The following is a 21,945-nucleotide window of genomic DNA, read 5'->3' as shown; positions in this document are numbered from 1 at the left end:
AGATAGAGAGACAGAGGGGTACGGCCTTTTGTTTTCCCTTCCCATTCTTTCTTCCAGAATCACTTCTGTAATCAACCACTGGGACTTGAATGGAGTGTGTCCTAATTGTTAGAAGTGGAATGAAAAGAAGTAGCTTACATTTTAACAAAAATAAAATGATGATAAATCTATAAACTTTAAAGCATCAAAAATACATACATACTGATGGTCCAGAAATAAACCCAAATATCTATGGTCAGTGGATTTTTAGTAAGGGTACCTTGTTCTCAAACTGCTGTGATATGTGATTTGACCTATTTGGTGGTTCCCTGAGGGACAAGAACACAGGCTGGCTTTTGTTTCACCCTTTCCCTTTGGACTGGAATGGCTTCCCTGTGACAGTAATATCCATCAAATATAGATATTATTAAAGACATATACACTCAGTGTCAGCCTGGGGCAAGGGATGCCAGACAAGACAAGTGGCAGACAGAATTCAAAAGCCTGGGCAGAAGGAGGCTGAGGAGAATGCTTATTAGGAGAATAGAAGCTCACAGAGCCATTGCATATACCTGGAAAACTGGACATGCCTAAGAATTAACACATACTTTAAAAGACCTGAGAGGATCCTAGGTTATCACCTCTGGAAGATATGTGGTCTCTGTGGAAGCAGGAGGTGAAGGTAAATGAAAAGGCTTAGGTAGCTTGGCTTAGTGTTGAAGGACTGCTCCAGTTCAGAGCAGATCTGCAAAGACTAGGGAGTACTACATATATTTCTTCTTGGCTTCAAGCATTTAAGGAAATCTGTCAGTTCTCTGGCTAACCTCTAAGATAATGGAACAGAGAATTTAGTGACTACACATGACAAGGAATAGACGTTTCTATTTCTTTAGTGACCTAAGCTATTTTGCAAGTGGACAACTGCAGGGGACAATCTGATTTCCAGAATTACTATATGATAATACTCAAAATGCCTAGTTTTTAGCAAAAAATTACAGTGCATACAAAACATCAGGAAAATATGGCCCATTCGCAGGAAAGAAAGTAAATCAACAGGAGCCATCCCTGAAGAAGCCTAGATACTGGTCTAAAGAAAGTAAGACTTTAAATCAACTGTCTTAAATATGTTCAAAGAGCTAAAGGAAACCATGGGCAAAGAACTAAAAGAAATTAGGAAAACAATGCATGGGCAAAATGAGAATATCAATAAAGAGACAGAAACTGTAAAAAGGAACCAAATAAAAAATATGGAGCTTAAAAGTATAATAACTGAAATAAAAAACTGACTAGAGAAGTTTAACAATAAACTTGAACAGGCAGGAGATAGAACCTGAAAATTAAAGGTAGGACAACTGAAATTGTTCAGTCTGAGGAGCAGAAAGAAAAAAAGATTGAAGAAAAGTGAACACAGCTTAAGGGGCCTGGGGAAGGCATCAAGTTCATACATACATTATGCGACTTCCAGAAGGAAAAAAGAGAAAGAAGCAGAAATAATATTTAAAGAAATAAATCTAATGAAAGACAGGAGTCTATACATCCAAGAAGCTCAATAAACTCCAAGGAGGACAAACTCAAACACAGACATATCAAGACACATACTTAAAATGTCAAAAAGCCAAAGATAGAAAACAGCAGAGAGAAGCAACTCTTCACATGGAAGAGATCCTCAATAAGATTAACAGCTGATTTCTTATCAGAACCCACAGAGGCAAGAAATGGGTAGGATATTACAAGTGCTGAAAGAAAAAAAATTTGTCAACCAAGAATTCTGTATGTGGCAAAGCTATCTTTTAAAAATGAAAAAAATTAAGACATTATAAGATAAACAAAAGCTAAGGGAATTCATTACTAGCAGACCTGTCCTACAAAAAAGGCTCCAGGGAGTTCTCAGGCTGAGAAGAAACTAGACAGCAACTCAAAGCTATATGAAGAAGAAAAGAATTCTGTTTAAGCTAAAGCTAAGGTGATTACATAGATACAACTTCATACCCACATACCCACTAGGATATATATATATAGTATATATATTATTCCACTCTAGGTATATACCCTAAAGAACTGAAAACTGGTACTCAAACAAATACATGTATATCATATTCATAGCAGCATTGTTCACAACAACCAAAAGATGGGAAAAGCTCAAAGGCTTATGGACAGATGAATGGATAAACAAACAGTGGTATATACCTACAATAGAACATTATTCAGCCATAACAAGGAATGAAGTTCTCATATATGTTACAATGTGAATCAACCTCAAAAACATGAAAGAAGCCAAACACGAAAGGTCAAATAATGCATGATTCATTTTATATGAAACAGCCAGAATGGGTAAATCCATTGAGAGAAAAAGCAGATCGATGGTCACCAGAGGCTGGGGGAAACACTTAATAGGCAGAGGATTTAATTCTGGTGTAATAAAAATGTCTTAAAAATGTTTTGGAAAGAGAGATAGTGATTGTACAGCATATGTATACACTAAATGACACTGAATTGTTCAGTTTAAGATGGTTGTTACATGATTTTTACCTCAATAAAGTAAAAAAAAAAAATCAAAAGACTAGGATGAGAAGAAGACTGACTTGAAAAATCCAAAAAAATCATCAAGGCAAATTATCATCCAAATAAAAATCACCATTTAGAAAATATGGGCTTATGAGGACTTCAGGAAGATAAACTATGTTCTCAACACAAAACTCATGTTCATGTCATAAATTAAGTGTGCCACTATTCAAGTTTATCTTGATCTAAATAGCAAGATATAATAACTTAGAAATATAAACAATTTTAAAAGGTTGAAGGAAATGTACCATTCTGAAATAAGCATAAACCTCATGAGGTAAGTCTCTTAAATCTTTCTGTACACCAGCTTTCTCAAAGATTAATAATGATAATTCTATTACTTTCTTGTTGAAGTTTACATTACATGCTTATTATGGGAAGCCCTCTTCCCTTCTTTTCTACAGTCTCTACATTCTCTCCTAGATAAGTTCACTTAGTCCTACAGCATTTAAAATGTTTAAAGTTATGTATTTTATATGGCAAATATTCACCTGTTCAAAATTCAAAGGGCACAAAAGAGTGTACAACACAAAATCTCTCTTTCTCCCACCCTTGTCCTCTTGCCATGTAGTTCCTTTCCTTGGAGGAACCAATGTTGCTAGTTCTGTGGGTCCTCCTAGAAGTAGCATAGGCTATTTATTTATTTATTTATTTATTATTTTTTTTTTTGTCTTTTTGCTATTTCTTTGGGCCGCTCCCGCGGCATATGGAGGCTCCCAGGCTAGGGGTCGAATCGGAGCTGCAGCCACCGGCCCACGCCAGAGCCACAGCAACGCAGGATCCGAGCCGCGTCTGCAACCCACACCACAGCTCACGGCAACGCCGGATCGCCAACCCACTGAGCAAGGGCAGGGACCGAACCCGCAACCTCATGGTTCCTAGTCGGATTCGTTAACCACTGCACCACAACAGGAACTCCGCATAGGCTATTTTTTAAAACAAAATGTGGTGTATTATAAACATTGTTCTAAATTGTGCTCTTTTTCACTTACTATATCTTAGAGATCATTCTATATTAGGACATAAAGAACTTTCTAAACCTTTTTCTAGCTGCACCTTTTCCCATTCTATAGTTACATCATAACTATTTAGTCAGTAATTTACTGAAAGACATTTAGGTAGTTTCTAATCTTTTTCTATTATAAATAACACTTTATAAATAACCTTGCGTATCTGCCATTTCATATGAGTGAATACATATGTAAGTAAAATTTACAAAAACTGAAAAGCTTTAAGTTCTACCTCTTTAAATTCTATCTATCATTTCATTTGACAGGGGTTGTAGGTATTGTGGATATATGAGTAAATAAAAAAGATAAAATACTAGCCTTCCAGGAGCTTACATTCTAGTTAGGGGAGACAGATGACACATAACTAAGTAAATTCTATTGTTTATCCAGAAAAATGACAAAAGATAAAAATAAGTAAATTATATAGCATATTAGAAGATGATAATGATATGGAAATAAAAACAGATTAAGTGGAGAAGGAATAAAAAATGCCAAGGGAAAAGGTTATAGTTTACCTTGTGGGTTATTGCTTATATAAAAGGCTATATATTATTTATATAATATGTAATTATATATTAGATTGGAAAGGACGACCTCATTGAGAAATAACATAGTGAGCCACGTGTATATTTAAAAGAAGAATATTCTGGGCAGAGAAAACACATACAAAAGCCCTGAGATGGCAGAAATGTCTGGTATGAGAAACAGTAAAGTGGCCATTGTGTCTGGAGGTTGGTGAGGAAGGGAGGGAACGAACGGTAGGAAGGGAGGTCAGGGAGCAGTCTGTGTAGGCCTTGGGGGCTGCTGTAAGGAGAAAAATGAAGAGTCACTAGGGTGAGATCTGAGTCGTGATAAGAATATCCTTAAATGTTTAAATGGAGAAGAGGTTGCAGGGAGGCAAAGTTGTAAGTAGAGACAAGATTTAGGAGGCAAGTGCAACAATCCAGGCAGAGAGAATTGTGATTTGGGTGGAGCTGACAAGAAGTGGTCAAATTCTGATATAGGCAGTATCAAAAGGATTTATTGATGGACTGCATGCAGAATGAAAGGAGAAATCCAAAAATTTCAGCTAGAACAACCAGGATGAATGGAGTTTCCATTAATTAAAGCAGGGAAGATGTATGGAGCATGATTTTGGGGGGAATGTTTAAGAGTTTAGTTTTGGACTATTAAGCCTGAGGTGTCTAATGTACACTATCGGGGATGCTGTGTAGGCAGTATGAAGTACAGGACTGAAATTCAGGGGAGAAGTTTAAACTGGAGTCACAATTTGGAAGTTTATGCCCTAACGGTTACCAAAAGTCATCCTAATTGCACCACAAATCTTAGAGTCAAACATCTAGCTGCCTGCAAAATTTCTTAAAGTGGATATCTTGTTTAAACTATTGCTGTTTAAAACTATTTAACTTGTTTAAAACTACTGCTTCTTTCCTAATCCCAAGGTTTCAGTCTTGCTTAGCTTAGTAAATGACACTACTATTTTACCTTGTGGTTCAGGTCAAAACTTAGGGGTTCTTGAATTCCTCTTTTTCTTTCATATTGAAGTCTAATCCAGAAAGAAGTTCTATCAGATCTGCTTTTAAATGATCCAATATCTGACCATTTTTCCCAAAAACAAGAAGCAGGCAGTTGCTCATCAGTGCTTTACAGTTTAAATACTATAGTAGCTTCCCATCACTCTTAAAATCATGATTAGAGTAGTTCCCGTTGTGGCACAGTGGTTAACGAATCCGACTAGGAACCATGAGGTTGTGGGTTCGCTCCCTGGCTTTGCTCGGTGGGTTAAGGATCCAGCGTTGCCTTGAGCTGTGGTGTAGGTTGCAGATGTGGCTCAGATCCCACGTTGCTGTGGCTCTGGTATAGGCCAGCGGCTACAGCTCCGGTTCGATCCCTAGCCTGGGAACCTCCAAATGCTGCGGGAGCGGCCCTAGGAAAGGCAAAAAGACCAAAAAAAAAAAAAAGAAAAAAAAATCATGATTAGAATAAAATTTAAACTCCTTGGAATTCCCGTTGTGCAGCAGAAACAAATCCGACTAGGAACCATGAGGTTGCAGATTCAAACCCTGGACTCGCTCAGCAGGTTAAGGATCTGGTGTTGCCGTGAGCTGTAGGGTAGGTCACAGATGAAGCTTGCATCTGATGTTGCTGTGGCTGTGGTGTAGGCCAGCAGCTGTACCTAGGATTCTACCGCTAGCCTGGGACCTCCATATGCCATGGATGTGGCCCTAAAAAGAAAAAAAAAATTAAATTCCTTATCGTGGCCTATGTAGTCCTCTGAGACCTGACCCTTACCCAATCTCTCCTCTCCTCATCTCTTTCTATTTCCCCTTCATTTACTTTATCCTTTGGCAATTTCTCAGATAAAGTAAGCCTTTTCTGTCCCCAGGCCCTTGGTATTTGCTGTGTCTTCTGCCTGGAGTGTTCTTGGTACATCCAGATCTTGACACTGGTCATTCCTCACAGCCTTTCCTCAAAAGCTGCCTCTTCAGAAAAGCTTTCCTTGACCATCTATCTTCTTTCTAGCCCTCACGACTTTTGGTTCTCTTCATAATATTTAAAATTATCTGAAAGATATCATTTACTACTTCTTCTTTTGTTTTTTAATGGCCACACCCATGGCATATGGACATTCCCAGGTCAGGGATTGAATTCAAGCCACAGCTGCAACCTACTCCATAGCTGTGGCAATGCAGGATCCTTTAAACCAACTTTGCTGAGCTGGAGATTGAACCTGCACCTCCACAGTGACCCAAGCCACTGCACTGTGAAGGGAAGTCCCTCATTTATCTATTTTACTGTATCTCTCCACTAAGACGTATTTCCGCAAGAGAAGGATTTTGCTTATCTTTGTTACTTTATCCACAATGGCTTAGAATAAGGCCTAGTAAATAACAGATTTATCTGCTAGATAAATTAATAGAAATGAAAGTATTTTAGAAGCGTAAAGTGCTATTCAAATAGTAGTAGTAGTAGTTATTCTTCTGGAGAAAAAGGGATGACAGGTGAAGGAAAGGGAAAGACAGAAGTGGGGTATGGTAGGAATATCACTGGCTGAGTCTTGGGTTTCAACCCTTGGGCAAGTATCTTAAGTACCTGAGAGCCTCAGCTTCCCTTTTTCTAAAAGAAAGTCATCATATATGGAATGTTGTTCTAGGGACTGATGAGATAATGCAAAAAAAAAAAAAATCAATGAGAATCAATGCTAGTTCACTTGCCATATTTCCTTTCTTACTGTAATGATTTATCTTTAAGATACTTCTATCAATTATAAGTTTTCAGAAGATGAATTTAAATTAAAACATTTTAAAATAATTTTAGATGTAAAAAATAGTTGCAAAAACAGTACAAAGAGTTCCTTACACTCTTCACCCTAGAATTGAATTTTTGAATTACAAATTTTTATCAGTTTCTACTGGATAAAAGAAAAAGCAGATTCTTCAAGGCCCTAAAGAATACACAAGTAGCTTGACAAAACAGTACAATTTCCAACATTTATTTTTAGGGATGTGTCTATTTATTGGAAAAAATTCAGTTCAACATGTAAAACAGATAAAAGACCTCTAAAAGTTTACATAAACCAGTGCTCAAATGCATCAAGTCTTTTTTCCTCATTCCTTAGGGGAACTGCAGAATTGTTAGCAGTGTCACAGTGTATCCATTTTAAACAAGTCAAACTATTGCAAGTTTTTCTTGGCTAGATTAACTTGATCCTTCTACAAACACAAATATAAGGCAATATATCCAAAACATCCCATGCTTAAAGGGGTACTTGTAATACCAGTTCTATTTGGTTGCAATGATGCATTCAAATACCACTAGATAATGCAACTGCTGAGAATTAGCTGACAAAACATTTGCTACTAAACAAATAGACAATCACTTGTCCCTTCTTAACCATTTGTGCCATCCAAACTCTGAAAAATCTCACTTCAACTACTGATAAGATCATTCATTCATCAATAGCCATCTTCCAATGACCTTCTATTAAGGTATTATAGAAATGAATAAAGTGTGACTGAAATGATGTCAATATAAACTGTTTATATGAAGTGAAATATTTATACAGTAGTCAAAGCATATACTTCAGCAGAATTCTCTTGAAAAATGATATGCATAATGTGAGTAAAACAACTGCTAATAACTCTAAGGGTTTTCAGCATAGCTAAGAAAAATACACATATCTACCTAGAATTTTAAATTAATCAATTAAAAAAATTTAGCCAGAGCCCTTAAGACATAGAAGAAAATGGGATGAAATACATCCAAAGTATCGATTAGTCCACAGAGGAACAGAAGAACTAACAAAAGGATAATATATTATAGACCTATATAAGATAACATACATAACAAAATAAATATGTGGATTAGGTACCTTTTCTTCAGGTATGCTGTAACGCACATTTTCCAAAAATACTGATGTGTTTTCCACATTTGTATATCGTAAAAGAATATGAGCAAAATCTTCTTCACTGATAGTGTTCATCCCATTAGAGTAGGACAGGAATTCTATTTCTAGAACTTCTGTTTGGAGGTTGTCCATGAATCTACGACAAAAATTTATAAACAGTGAATAAAATAAATGAAGAGTGATGGTAACAGAGAGTACTTAGACTTTGGCTTCCTTGTCTATAAAATGGGCATAAAAATACCTTGCAGGGTAGTGATGGGCCTTAGAGGAATCAAAGTGTTGTGTCTGCAACAGTATATGCTTATTAATATCATTAATGCTTACTGAGACTAAGGAATTGCTAATATTCTTTCTTCTGAATATACAGGAAATAATCAATCCAGATATCCAGTCTTTTTTTTCAATATCTAGATAGTCTTTTTTAATGTAATTAAAAAATTATAATTATCAATATAATTACTGGTATATAGGCACTGAAGGAGGTTGGGTACTGGTTATAGAGAGTATCTTTAGTTAAGATAAAAAAGCAGCAAAGAGGTTATCACTGCACTAGTTGATTCCTAAAGACCTTTCTGACTTTAGCATGTTAACATTTTCTAATACAAATATAAAAATTAAGCTCACCTATAAAAATCTTCAAAGTTGAGCTCAGCTTTTCCTTTCTTTCCAAAAAAGTGTACAAGAAGTGTAGTATCTGTTACTAAGCTTGTAATGTCATCAGCACGCTTTAAAAAAATCACAATTTAAAGATTAGCTGCAATAAAACAAACGGAATAGGGATACCCAACAACTCCTAAAGAATATAAACATATTCACACTAGACTGAAAAAGCATGACTGTATTAAAAATGCCATTGCAGTTAAAAAGAAGCTTAAAATTTGTGGAGTTTCCGTCATGGTGCAGTGGAAACAAATCTGACTAGGAACCATGAGGTTTTGGGTTCGACCCCTGGCCACACTCAGTGGGTTAAGGATCCGGCATTGCCATGAGCTGTGGTGTAGGTCACAGACACAGCTCAGATCCCCTTTTGCTGTGGCTGTGGTGTAGGCCAGCAGCTACAGCTCTGATTAGACTCCTAGCCTGGGAACCTCCACCTGCCACTAGTGTGGCCCTAAAAAGCAAAAGAAAAAAGAAGCTTAAAATTTGAAAAGAGCTATATGGATAGAATTGATGGTTATCTTCAAAAAATTTAAAGCTATGATTACAGTAAGATGTTTTCAAACTTAAATTCTGCACATAGGATATCTATACTTTAAATTATCTAAAATAGTTGAAATCCTCTAGTAATCATCGAATATTTTATTTTTATTTAAGGAATTTAGTTTGGATTTTCCTAATCAAAGTGAAAAATCCATCCACTTGGGATGTTCAAAAGAGGTAAAGTCATCAGATGTACTGAACATACAGGGCTGACAAAATGGTGTCAAGCTTCACAAAATTGCTTCTTGAACAATGATTCTTTCCTACTATATTCATATTTATGATACTTTAAATAGAAGACATTGTATTTTGAAAGAGAAATTACAGTCAATATTACCCTGGAATTTATCATTTATAATTAACAAAAAACCTCTTACATTATTTTTTGAATGGATAAGAAATTAACTCCAGAGGATTTTCCTTTCCCTAGTCAACTTGATAAACAAATTCAACAAGCATAGTCTTAAAATAGCTTAATTAACAAGTCCTTATATAGTTTAATGGCCAATGAAAATCTTCCCTCTATAATGTAGCTTTGTAGGTTTTCTTTTCTTTTCCTTCCCTACTTCCTCTTTTGTTCCCTTCCCCTCCTTCTCTTTCTTTCCTTCCTTCTTCACTTAGCCATTAATTCATAACTATCTTATAAATTCAGTTACAAAAATCACGAAATTCAAGTGATTATAACTCTCCCCTGAATTATCCTTGGAAATATGAATAAAAACGGGGTTAAATAATAACTACCATTTTCTACATTTAAAAAAGAGTTGTAAATGTCCATCTAAAGGTACACATTTGAAACATACTACTTCTTGACCAGAATCCTGATACTTTAGAAAACATAATAGAAAATACATACTTCTCCACAAGAGATCAGTCATCTTCTATGTTCCCTGACAGAAAGTCTCATCTTACCTATCCTCCACACACTGAATTTGGTAATCCTTTGATTCCTCATAGCCCCCTTCCCAATCTCTCATGAAGACAGCTATTTTATCCTTCATAACATTTGTTTGGCCTTTATTTTCCTTCTCCCTTCTCTTCTAATGACTGGAATGAGTTATACAGACTCCTTTTTTTTTTAGGGCCATATGTGTGGCATATAGAGGTCCCCAGACCAGTGGTCCAATCAGAGCCGCAGCTGCTGGCCTACACCACAGCCAGAGCAACGGGGGATCCGAGCCATGTCTGTGACCTACCGGACCTTTGCCCACTGAGCAAGGCCAAGGACGGAACCTGCATCATCATGGACACTAGTTGGTCTTGCCATGGCTGAGCCACAACGGGATCTCTCAAGACCTACATCTTCTGATTGCCTTTTCTCCCCAACATGCCCTCTTTTAATCCATCAAACTATTTTTTCTGATGTCATTCTCTGCTACATTAATTATTCATGTCTTTCTTAAGACTCTTAAAATCATGTAGGTTAGCTTCCACTTATCTAAAATTGTTGAAATCCTTTGGTAATCACCTATGTAGTCTATATTTGTAACTTAGTTTGGATTTTTCTACATAATCTCTAGCATGTAACCTCCTAATAAAAGGTTATTTTAGTTTGCTAATAAGTCCTAAGTATTTTCAGGAGCTGGAATAATTGAGAAATTCCCTAATATAGCCAACTTCTTTAAAGATTTGATAGCCGATTTGATCACTTGGGGAAAAGTGACACAGTCAGGAAGCTATGGGTCACATATTCCCATTTAAATGTACCTTCTTAAACAAGCTTACTATGGGTTTGAGGAATATTAGTGGTGCCAGGCTTTCAAGGCCCCATATGTGACAGTAGATTAGTGTAATTTTTGAGTAGTGCTCAGAAAGCATTACTACTTTCACCAGTAGCTTTACACTGAGAAGGTAGACTGTTGTAAAGGAAAGAAGACAGGATTTAAAGTCAGAAGTTCACTGACTTTTTGGGTCTTTGGTTTCCTTATCTGTAAAATGGGAGAAACTCTATCTATAATAACTATTTTGAAGATAAAACTATAATATGAATGTAGATGAAGTATACAACTGTTCTTATTGGTAGTCACTAGATGATCTGAACAAAAGCATTAAGACCTTTGGGGGGAAGATACTTCATGTTAACTACAGACATTTTTTGTGATTGTATATAATCAAGTCCAGTCAGTTTATTATCCAAGGAACAGCTTAATTTAGTAGGGGAGGCAACAGTGAAGAAAGCATGCCTAAATGGAGTGTAAACGTGGTTGCTCTAGCCAACCAGAAGTCAGCATGAAGAACTAGGGTTATCCATCTGCAGCTACAGGAATGGCATGTGGAAGAGCGACAAAGTGGCTAAGAGGGGCAGGGATAAAGTTTTAGAAAAAGCAGTAGTGTGCTGAGCAAATAGGACGATGAACTCAAGAGTCAGATTTCTGGCTTTGAATCGTGACTTTTTCCTCATTAGTTCAGTGACTTTGGGGAAGTTAATCTCACTGAGGATATTATTTTCCTCAGGAATAACAGTACTTAGACTAAAGGGTGAGGATTAGACAACACACGTGACTCAGCGCTGTAACTGGCATATTGTATGTAAATATCAGTAAATGTCAGCCATTGTTACTTATTTCTGTCAAACCAGTGTATTCCAAGAAATTGAGAAAGACCCAGTGTAAAAGACAATAATACTGAAGCTTAATGCAAAAAAAGATTTTTACATGGTATACTTTCTCTTATTGAAACTATACATATCTGTTATATAGATTGAAAATAAAAATGCCTTAAAATGAGAGGTTACATGAACACCAAAAGCTAGCCCACTCAGATAACATAATTATGGAATGTTTTCCTCTAGTGCTTGTCATGTCCTTACCTCGAGACACAGTACACTAAAATCAGATGGCTTTGTTTTACACAGGTTTTAAGTAATGACCTCATTCAGCCAGTTTTTCTCATGCCAGTGAGCAGAGCAAATCTTCATTTACAGTCTTTCATCATCAAAATCTTATTAGACTTAGGTTGCACTTATCCAGATAATCCAGACCCACAGAGGCATAATCAGCAGTTTGACATTAGAAAAAAAATTAGAAAATGGAAATGGTAAGAACTTTTCCCCTCAATTCAGGGAAACAGAGTACAATTGAGAGTCACTGAAAACCATACCAGTGTCCTTGGTATCCTAACAGTGTTATATAACTTAAATCACAGGAGAGTTGAGACAAAAATAGAGACTTCACCCCTTTGATTCTTGCGCTCATTGTTAAAATAAAATGAATTCAGGTGTTTTCATAACAAAGCAAGAAAAAGCCACAAAAGAAAAGACCATTTACATGAAAGACCATTATCTAACTTAGCTTTGAGTAAAAACTACTTTTAATGTTTTCATCAAAAATGAAATAAATTAATAAAATTGTATAAAATAAATGTCAAACTATGAAAAAGAATTTTAAAAATTCAATATATTTTTGATTACTATGGGATAATAATTTGTCAGGCTCTTTTCAGGGCTGAAGAAAATTTTCAAACTCTTGATTTGTTACTGAAGGTTCTGAATAATCTACTGAATTTATTGAATTAGTAAATTAAATAAGAAAAAATTTAAATTTCATCTGTAAAGCTCAAAATAATTTCTATAATTTTGTACTCAGATTATATTCAACAAGTCATGATAGGCTTATACTGCACTATGAATTTATTATCTCTTATTTTGGTTAGAAAGTGGTATCAGCTGTGGCACATTCAAATTTTCATTATAACATGGTTTTACTATAACTGAAAAAAATCTCATTAGAACCATTCTGGAATAAGAATATGAGAGGCTAATCTCAAATTTACCTACATTATGTAAAGAGGACAGCTTTATCTCAATATTTACATTTTAAATACATAAGAAACGCAGAAATACAAATACACATAAATTTTTAAGCTTTATGAACTAATTTGAATCCTGAAATACTGATACTATAAATAATTCAATGTTACACCGGCATCAGTGGTAACCTATAAGGAATTATAAGTGAGTTGTAGTTTAACTACAATTAATTCTCAATTATCCTCTCTAATGTGGGAGGATAGGAACAGAAATAACCCCCCAATAATTATTTTACTTGGAAACACAATATAAATTTTGTTTTCTTCCCGCCATCAAATTTATTTTCAAGATGTTTGAGTCAATTCATTAATGGATTTAGTAGTTTATGATTATAGTGTGGGCTGATAACAGCCTATGGTGAAACTGGCTCTCTAGGGGAAAAAAAAAAAAGCCTGATTTGTAGTGTTTGCCAATGTCTATGGTACAAATACTTCTATCATGAACACTGTGAAGGTGCCACAGGAAGTCAGAGAATGCTTAGCTGGGAAGAAATGTGAGGAATTAGCTATGGGAAGCAGTCAAAGCCAGTTCCAGGACATGTCTGATTGAGTGATAACACCTTCCAAAAATCTTAGGCAAATCTTACAATCTTTGACTGGTCTTCTGATATTAAACTTTCCAAGATTTAAATGAAATTCAACATCTAGTGAGGAGATCGTGTCTAATTGTGATCATTTCTAGCAGAGTTAAATGAGAATAGAGATGTTGGAGGCTGAGAGGTGGACAGTCCAGTGTGGAAAGAGCATCACACGTTTGTTAATTTGAGCTGGACACAGCTGGCTCGTAGGAACTCTAAGGACAAGTGTTCCCAGCTGTTCTTACTTTTAGGCACTAACTACAATGTACATGCATGAATGATTATAGAATTGAGCACTTCTAGAATATGTGTAAATGGTGAGTCGCCATCATGGCTCAGTGGTAACGAACCCTACTAGTATCCATGAAAATGCAGGTTTGAGACCTGGCCTCACTCAGTGGGTTAAGGATCTGGCATTGCTGTGAGCTGTGGTGTAGGCTGCAGATGCGGTTTGGATCTGGTGTTGCTGTGGCTGTGGCAAAGGCCAGCAGCTACAGTTCTGATTTGACCCCTAGCCTTCCATATGCTGTGGGTGTGGCCCTACAAATAAAGATAAAATAAAATGTGTAAATGGAACATAAATTACCACTTTATGCCTAAAAATGGTTAAAAGGTAATTTTAAAGGTTAATTGCTGGTTACAATTACATTGTGTTTATATACTACAGACAGGTTAGAGATTATTTGTTTCAAGATTTTAAAACTGAGCACAAGTGACAAAACATTTCCAAGTGTTTGCCCTGGTCTAGAGTTGTCCATTGAGTAACACTGTATATATGGATTAATAGAAGCACATCTGATTCCAGTTTACTTCTCCAGATATTTTTAAGTGTAATTTCTAAAAATTAAACTAAAAAATTAAAAATTAAAGAAAAAGAAATGACAAGCCAAATTTAAAGAGGAAGAGATAATGAAACATATATCTCTTTGTATTTACTGAAAAGCCTTTGCGGTAAGACAGATAGCCATCTCTAATAAAGTTCTTAAAAATACTTAATAGGAAACAGAGAACAGTGTTATCCTAAGACAGAGCCATCTTTAGAATGAAAATCTCGAGTTCCGTCGTGGCAGTGGTTAACGATCGATAGAACATGAGGTTGGGGTTCGGTCCTGTTGTCAGTGGGTTAGGATCGGGGCGTGAGCTGTGGTGTAGGTCGAGACGGGCGGATCCAGTGCTGTGGTTGGCGTAGGCTGGTGGTACAGTCGATGGACCTAGCTGGAACCTCATATGCGGGAGCGCCAAGAAATAGCAACAACAAAAAAAAAAAAAAAAAAAAAAAAAAAAAAAAAAAAAGAATGACAAATCTCTACTAACAGCGGTGTAATGGAGTGGGATGGTGGGAGCAGTCCACCACAATACAACAAAAGCATGTCTCTCTATGGAATTCAAAAACAATAATGGAAATAATGGCCATTCTGCTTTTAATTCGCCATGCACTGGTGGTTTAATCTTAACCAATGTCAAGGTAAAATGTTTCTCCCTTCCTTGACTGACTGCTCTTAGGACACCTCCCCACATGCCCATCCTTGGTAAGCCACTCACTATTAATTTCAGGAAATTTAATTGTTTAAATCGAACTTAACTCTAAAGCATTAGCTATCTTTTACCATGCTGGAAGTTTCAGTATTTCATGGAAATTCCAACCAAAATTATAAGGTTGAAAGATTCAGTGATACTATAAAATAGTGATTTTCAAATTTCTTGAAAGTGATCCTTAAGTGAAAAATAACAGTATTTCCTTTTAATTAAGTGGGAAAGTCATGTTTTGCACAATGAGCAACTGGATTTAACATAGACTAATATAAATAACCTTGCATCCCCTACCAGTACAACTGACGTATTACAATATACCACTTATGCACAAGAATTATTGCTTTACTTACTGGAGAAAAGGGAAAATAAAAACTACATTTTTGGCTTCAACACAATGACTTTAAAATGAAGTGAGGACTAGATTAACAAAATGGTAAATAGTACAAGGATATGGTTGGGGTTTCATTATACCTCTGCGAGGTCTGAAAAGAGTGCTTGGCTTGTGTTACGTCTCAGTGTATCCCAATAGCTTCTGGAAACAAGTTCCTCAGCATCTGTTTTAAGTACCTGCAGAAGTTTTAAGAAACACAACTGAAATCTAAAGAATAGTCACAAAGAATGATAATTTATACACTTTAAATCTCTTCTAGCCAACTTTGAAAGGAAAAGAAAAACACATTAGCTTACCTTTTTTGTTTTCTGCTGCACACAACAGTATTATATTACACTGCTGGTAAACCCAGGGCATTTTCAAAGGTGTAATGGTATATAACCACTATTTCTAAGTACAATGTGGCTTTGTCAAAAAGAATCACATTCTTCATCCCTTCCTCCCATGTCCTTCTACTGAAACATACATAACTTCTAAGAAAGTGTGAAATACAAATTTTATTCACACCCCATGACAAATAAATTCATTTGGAGCAACCAATTAAGGTTAATTTTAAAATAAATTATTATTGGCTAATATACATTATGTTAGTGCATCAAGGAATTAAAATCAATACACTCATAATTTAAATTTAGAAAAACTAAATTTAAATTTTAATCCAAAACTTGTCAAAAAGAAATATGTTAAGTTTAAGGCAAACCACTCAAAGCTAATCAGGGATTTCATAAGTGTCTACTGTAAACAGCTAAAAGTACTTTCTGACCTATTATCCAGATGGAACAGTAGCTTAAATCTTAGTTTTGACTAGTCTGAAGAAGGTGATATCAAGATTAGGAAGTATTGTCTAATCTTCATATGAAAATGTAGAACTACAAGCTTAACTTGGGCCTCTATGAACATTAAATGCAGTTTCTGTCAGGATTTATCAGACCAGATTTGATAGTTTCTCAGAATCGCTCTTCTTTGGATTACTGGAAGAAGAAAATGCAGTGAGAGTGAGTGGCTGATGATGAGAGAATTTTTATTTTGTGTGTGTGCTAATTTTCAAAAGTCTAGTATCACTAATAAAATCATAAGCATCTGAAACTCATGCTGTTCAAGGGGTGCAATGGGATCAGCAGCCTATTGGGAGCACTGGGACGCAGGTTCAATCCCTGGCCCAGCACAGTGAGTTAAGGATCCAGCATTGTGGCAGTTGTGACTTAGGTTGCAACTATAGTTCGGATCTGATCTCTGACCCAGGAACTCCATATGCCGTGGGGTAGTCAAAAAAAAAAAAAAGTCATAAGCATCTGGAAATCATTTCAAAGATCTATGTTCTAATTCATTATTATGAAGTAAAATACACTGCCTGCCACCCATATTTTAATAAAAATCATAAAAAATGTTAAAGTATTATTTAGCAGGAATTATTCATAAAACATACTTGTATTCATTATCATAAGTATAAATGAAGCAATATGACAGAGAATTTGCTTGTCACCTCCTTTAGTAATAAAATAAGCTTCCACCAAAGCAGTATTAAGCCAAATAAGTAAAATTAGCTGAGGTCAGAACTAATGCAGTTCATTTTCTTTTATATAGATACAGTTAAACCTCAATAAACAGTAACTTCAGTAAATATCCCGCAAAGTTATCTAAATATTTTGAATGTGGATATATTTTTAAACTGAAACATAGAAAGTCCATAACTAAGAAAGGGCTTGGCAAGCCTATCAAACTAGAAACTAAGGCTCAGGACATCATTATTAGGAGGGTATCAGGAATGATTTGCTTTGTGAAGGAAGTCAGGCCTCTCTCCTACCTCCAAACACTGGTCACCATCACACACACCACACACATATTCTCTCTCTCACACACACAGATATTTTGATGACATTAAAAAGGTTTACAACATATGAAGGGATGAAAGTTCAACAAACTATAGATCTCTTAGAAAAAAAGTATGTCTGCGCACAGAAAAGAAGTAAAAACAGGTGATCATAAATACAATGACATGGAGTTAGGAGCTCTGACCCCTGCGCAGCTGAAAATTCTAGTATAACTTTATGGTCAGCCCTCCATATCCATGGCCACACACCTGTGGATGCAACCACCTGAGGACTGTGTACTGCTATCTTGTATTTAGTGAAAAAAAATTCCACATATGTGGACCCTTGCAGTTGAAACTCATGCTGTTCAAGGATCAACCTGTTACTTAAATAAACTGATTATCTCTGAATGGTGGGATTAGAACACTTTTTATTTTCTTCTTTTTGCTTTCATGTATTTTAAAATATTTTAAGAATGTATACTTAATCTAGGAGGGTAAAATGAAGTTTTTTAAAATAAAATCTTATTTAGAACTAACAGTTTAATAGTACCCTCCTGCAGAAAGATTTTCTACTTATCGCCTAGCTCCAAATATTAAATTATGCAAAAATATACAACTGAATTGTTTTTAGTGGCTATGTTAGTTTTTATCTTATACACTCTTTTAAACTATAACGTTTCTGATAGAACGACAGTAATTTCACAGCAACTACTGTCATGCCTTGAATGCTATACAATTGCACGATATATTAAATATTTAACTGACACAAAAAATTAAATGCGGCAAATTCAAGAGAAGTTAAGAGACACAGAGCATGAATATCTATGAAAGCTCCAGAAAGCAATATTAGCAAAAATGGGAAAGAGGCAATATTCAGAAAGATAATGGCAGTGAATATTCAAGAAATAAAATGAACAATCCTCATGATTGGTAAAAGTAAAAAGAGAGAAATACTGTAATAAAATTATAGAATACCAATGGCAAAGAGAATCTTAAAAGCACCCAGAAAGAAAACAGATTACCTATAAAAGAACAATAATTAGACACAGAGCTGACTTTTCAATTTCAACAATAGATGCTAGAAGATTGGGATGATATCACAATTTGCTGAGAAAAAAATATCAACTTATAATAACGTATCTAGGAAAATTATCTTTCAAAATAAGTGTATGCATATATATACATATATTATACACTTTAAACTAATACAATGTTACATGCCAATTATATCTCAATTAAAACAAACAAATCCAGAGAAACAAAAGCAACTGGATGGTTGCCAGAGGTGGGTCGGGGTGGGGGTGTAAGGTAACGGGTGAAGATGGTGAAAAGGTCTGAACTTCCATTTATAAGATAAATAAGTCTTGGTGGTGTAATGCAGAGCATGGTGACTACAAGCTAATGATGCTGTGCTGTATACTGAAAGTTGCTAAGAGAATAAATCTTAAAGTTTTTATCACAAGAAAAAAAAACAGTAACTATATAAGGGGACAGATGTCAACTAAACTTGTAATTATTTTGTGATACATGCACATATCAATTATTTCATATACCTAAAACAAATGCAAGATTATATGTCAATTTTATCTCAATAAAACTAAAAAAGACATTTCCAGATTTAAGTTTTCTTTTAAAATCTTTAAATCATTTAGAAGATCATTATTTGAGAGTATATTTGTGAGCATAAGATTATGAGGTTTAGGAAGGGGTAAGATTAAAGAGGGAATTACTGAGTAAAGAATAGTAAATATGCAAGAAATTAAAAGAAAACATGGATGGTACATATTTTAGAAGTCTAACTTGTGGGATTAAAAAAAGACAAGGGCAAACACTGTGCAAGTACCCATGCCAGGAAGAGAATGAAAAGTACTAAAAAACTTTTAAGCTCTATTTTTAAGAAAGAGAAAAAAGACATTGCCTAAGATAAGACTTTAAGTATACTTATTAAAATTTCAAGAATAACTACAGAAAGAATAGAAATACAGTGAATATCATCTACACTAACACAGAGGAAAATAAAAGGAGGGAAAATAAGCTTCAGTTAATGCAAAAGAGGTAAGAAAGGAGAAAAAAACCAGAATACATGATGGTTACAACACACACAAATAAATTAGTAATCATAGTGATGTGATTTTCCAATTAAAAAGCACATATTATCAACCCAGATAAAAAGGAACCAATAAAATACACAAAATATACTTTTAAAAAAGATATATTCAAAATACAAGAGAGAAGTTGAAAATAATATACCAGGCTTCCAAAAAAGACTTGCTAGAAAATAACACAGATCTTTTCATTGAGAATAACCCCAAAAAACTAGATAAAGTATAAAACAGATGTATCTTAAAGACATTATTTTCCTTTTGTACTCTGTTGACTGGTTCAAAAGCAATGGTAGGTAAAATCACTGAAGCCTTAGTACATTGACAGCAGTGGCACTGAAAACCAAAGTCACTACATCCTTCAGAAGTTGTCACACTGTGAACAGTTCCATACACTCACATAAAAAAATGTTTCACTTAATACTTGCTAAAGAATAAAACTTTTAATTTTGTTAATGTGTTCTTTGAGCACATCTCTTTTTAACATTTGATGTGAAGGGAAGTACGCATAAAACATTTCTGCTTAACGAAGTACTATGGTTGCCTTGAGAAAAAACATTTGTGTGATGGTTTGTACTGCAAGGTAAACTAGACAATTTTCACAAACCATCACTTTTGCTTGAAAGAAAAACTGGCAGAAAAACTATAGTTATTTAGACTTTGGTATTTGCCAGACATTTTTTGGAAAATGAACCAAATGAGCCTATCACTTCAAGGGAAACAACTGACAGTATTTGTTGCCAAAATAATGTAACAGAATACAGAAGCATCTATGAGAAACCAGTTGTATTCTATTAAGTCAGACAATAAAGAGATTTGCGAAGAATGTAAAATATCACTTTCTTTACTACAGTTTTGAAGTTATTTTTCATAAAAAAAATGTTTATGGTAATATGTGATTTTTAAATTATTTTAAAATATATTAATATTTAAAATGGTCTCAATTTTAACTTCTAAAATGGCAAATATTAGATATAACCAACACAAACAAAAGCTCTTTTGGATTCTCATTAATTGTTGATAATGTAAAGGGGTCCTGAGACCAAAAAGTTTGGTAACCACTGCTCATATCAATAAAAGTGAATGGATTAGGACAGATACAATAATGTAGATGAAGCTGACGATCATGCTGAATTGAAGAGAATGTACTAGGATCAGATATAATATTACAGATGAATCTGGCAATCATGTTGAATCAAAGAAGCAAGACACAGAAAAATTCATGTAATATGATCTCATTCGTATGATATTCAAAAATGGGCAAAACTGTGTTGTTTAGGATACATAATTAGGATGTAAAACTGCAAGCAAAAAGAAGCAGTGATTTACATAAAAGTCATGATTGGGGTTATCTTTTAGAGAATGAGGGATTATGATTGGAGACATATAAAGAGGCTTCATGGGGCATGGCAAAGGCAATGTTATTTCTTCACCTATACAGCAGTTAAACTTTTGCTTTTATTTTATTCTATCAGCAGTATATTTTTGAACTAAAATGTATATTTAGGAGTTCCCGTCGTGGCGCAGTGGTTAATGAATCCGACTAGGAACCATGAGGTTGCAGGTTCGATCCCTGGCCTTGCTCAGTGGGTTAAAGATCCAGTGTTGCCATGAGCTGTGGTGTAGGTTGCAGACGCGGCTTGGATCCTGCGTTGCTGTGGCTCTGGCGTAGGCTGGCAGCAACAGCTCCGATTAGACCCGTAGCCTGGGAACCTCCATGTGCCGTGGGAGCGGCCCTAGAAAAGGCAAAAAGACAAAAAAATAAAAAATAAAATAAAATAAAATAAAATGTATATTTAAAAAAATCAGGGAAAGCTTCACCATCACTAGAGGTAAAAATGGACAATAAAAATCAAAATAGAAAATATTATAAAATATTAATAAAGGTAGTATATTTATTTTGACTAATGGATTTTAACACAAACACATTTCTAGAGATCCAGGCATAGTATATAATCAAAAATTTAATTTGCTAAGACAATTTAATGTATATTCTTATACAGACAATAACAAGGCTTTGAAACACGTAAAATTTTTAAAAAAGAATTACGAGTAGAAATTAATGTCTATCACTGTGATGTGTAATTTAATTCACTATTTGACAGAACAAGCAGACAAAAACCTTAGTAATGACAGAGATTTAAAACACATAATTAATATGTGTGCTCATGTATGTTACAACTCTAACTCAATTTGGAGAATATACATTTTTCTCAAACACAGACCACTTATGAAAAATTGACATTGTTTTAGTCCATAAAACAAGTTCAACCCATATCAAAACACTGTATAAAACTTGGTATATTTTTTGGAGTTCCCACTGTGACACACTGGGTTAAGAATCCAAATGCAGCAGCTTGGGTTGATGTGGAGATGCAGGTTTGATCCTCAGCCCGGCACAGTGGTTTAAAGTATCTGGTGTTGCCGTAGATGCAGCTCAGGTTCAATCCCTGGCCTGAGAACTTCCATATGCCTGGGTGCATATGGAAAAAATTGGTACCTTTTTTGACTACAACGAAATCTGGGTAATAAAGATCATCTTTTAAAATTCTGTAAAATATA

The 21,945-nt window shown here is 35.0% G+C and overlaps 1 protein-coding gene across 1 annotated transcript in view; it reads right to left on the bottom strand.

Moving 5' to 3' along the window:
- Window positions 1-21,945, bottom strand: part of MICU3 (mitochondrial calcium uptake family member 3) — a 107,079-nt gene that overhangs the window by 9,810 nt on the left and 75,324 nt on the right. Inside the window, 3 exon segments of the mRNA XM_003359862.4 lie at window positions 7,924-8,095; window positions 8,584-8,684; window positions 15,549-15,644. Of these exon segments, the coding sequence (XP_003359910.3) occupies window positions 7,924-8,095; window positions 8,584-8,684; window positions 15,549-15,644 (369 nt within the window).

This window comes from Sus scrofa, chromosome 17 (assembly GCF_000003025.6).
Source record: "Sus scrofa isolate TJ Tabasco breed Duroc chromosome 17, Sscrofa11.1, whole genome shotgun sequence".
Classification (NCBI taxonomy): domain Eukaryota; kingdom Metazoa; phylum Chordata; class Mammalia; order Artiodactyla; family Suidae; genus Sus; species Sus scrofa.
This window is presented reverse-complemented; position numbering and strand designations above follow the sequence as displayed.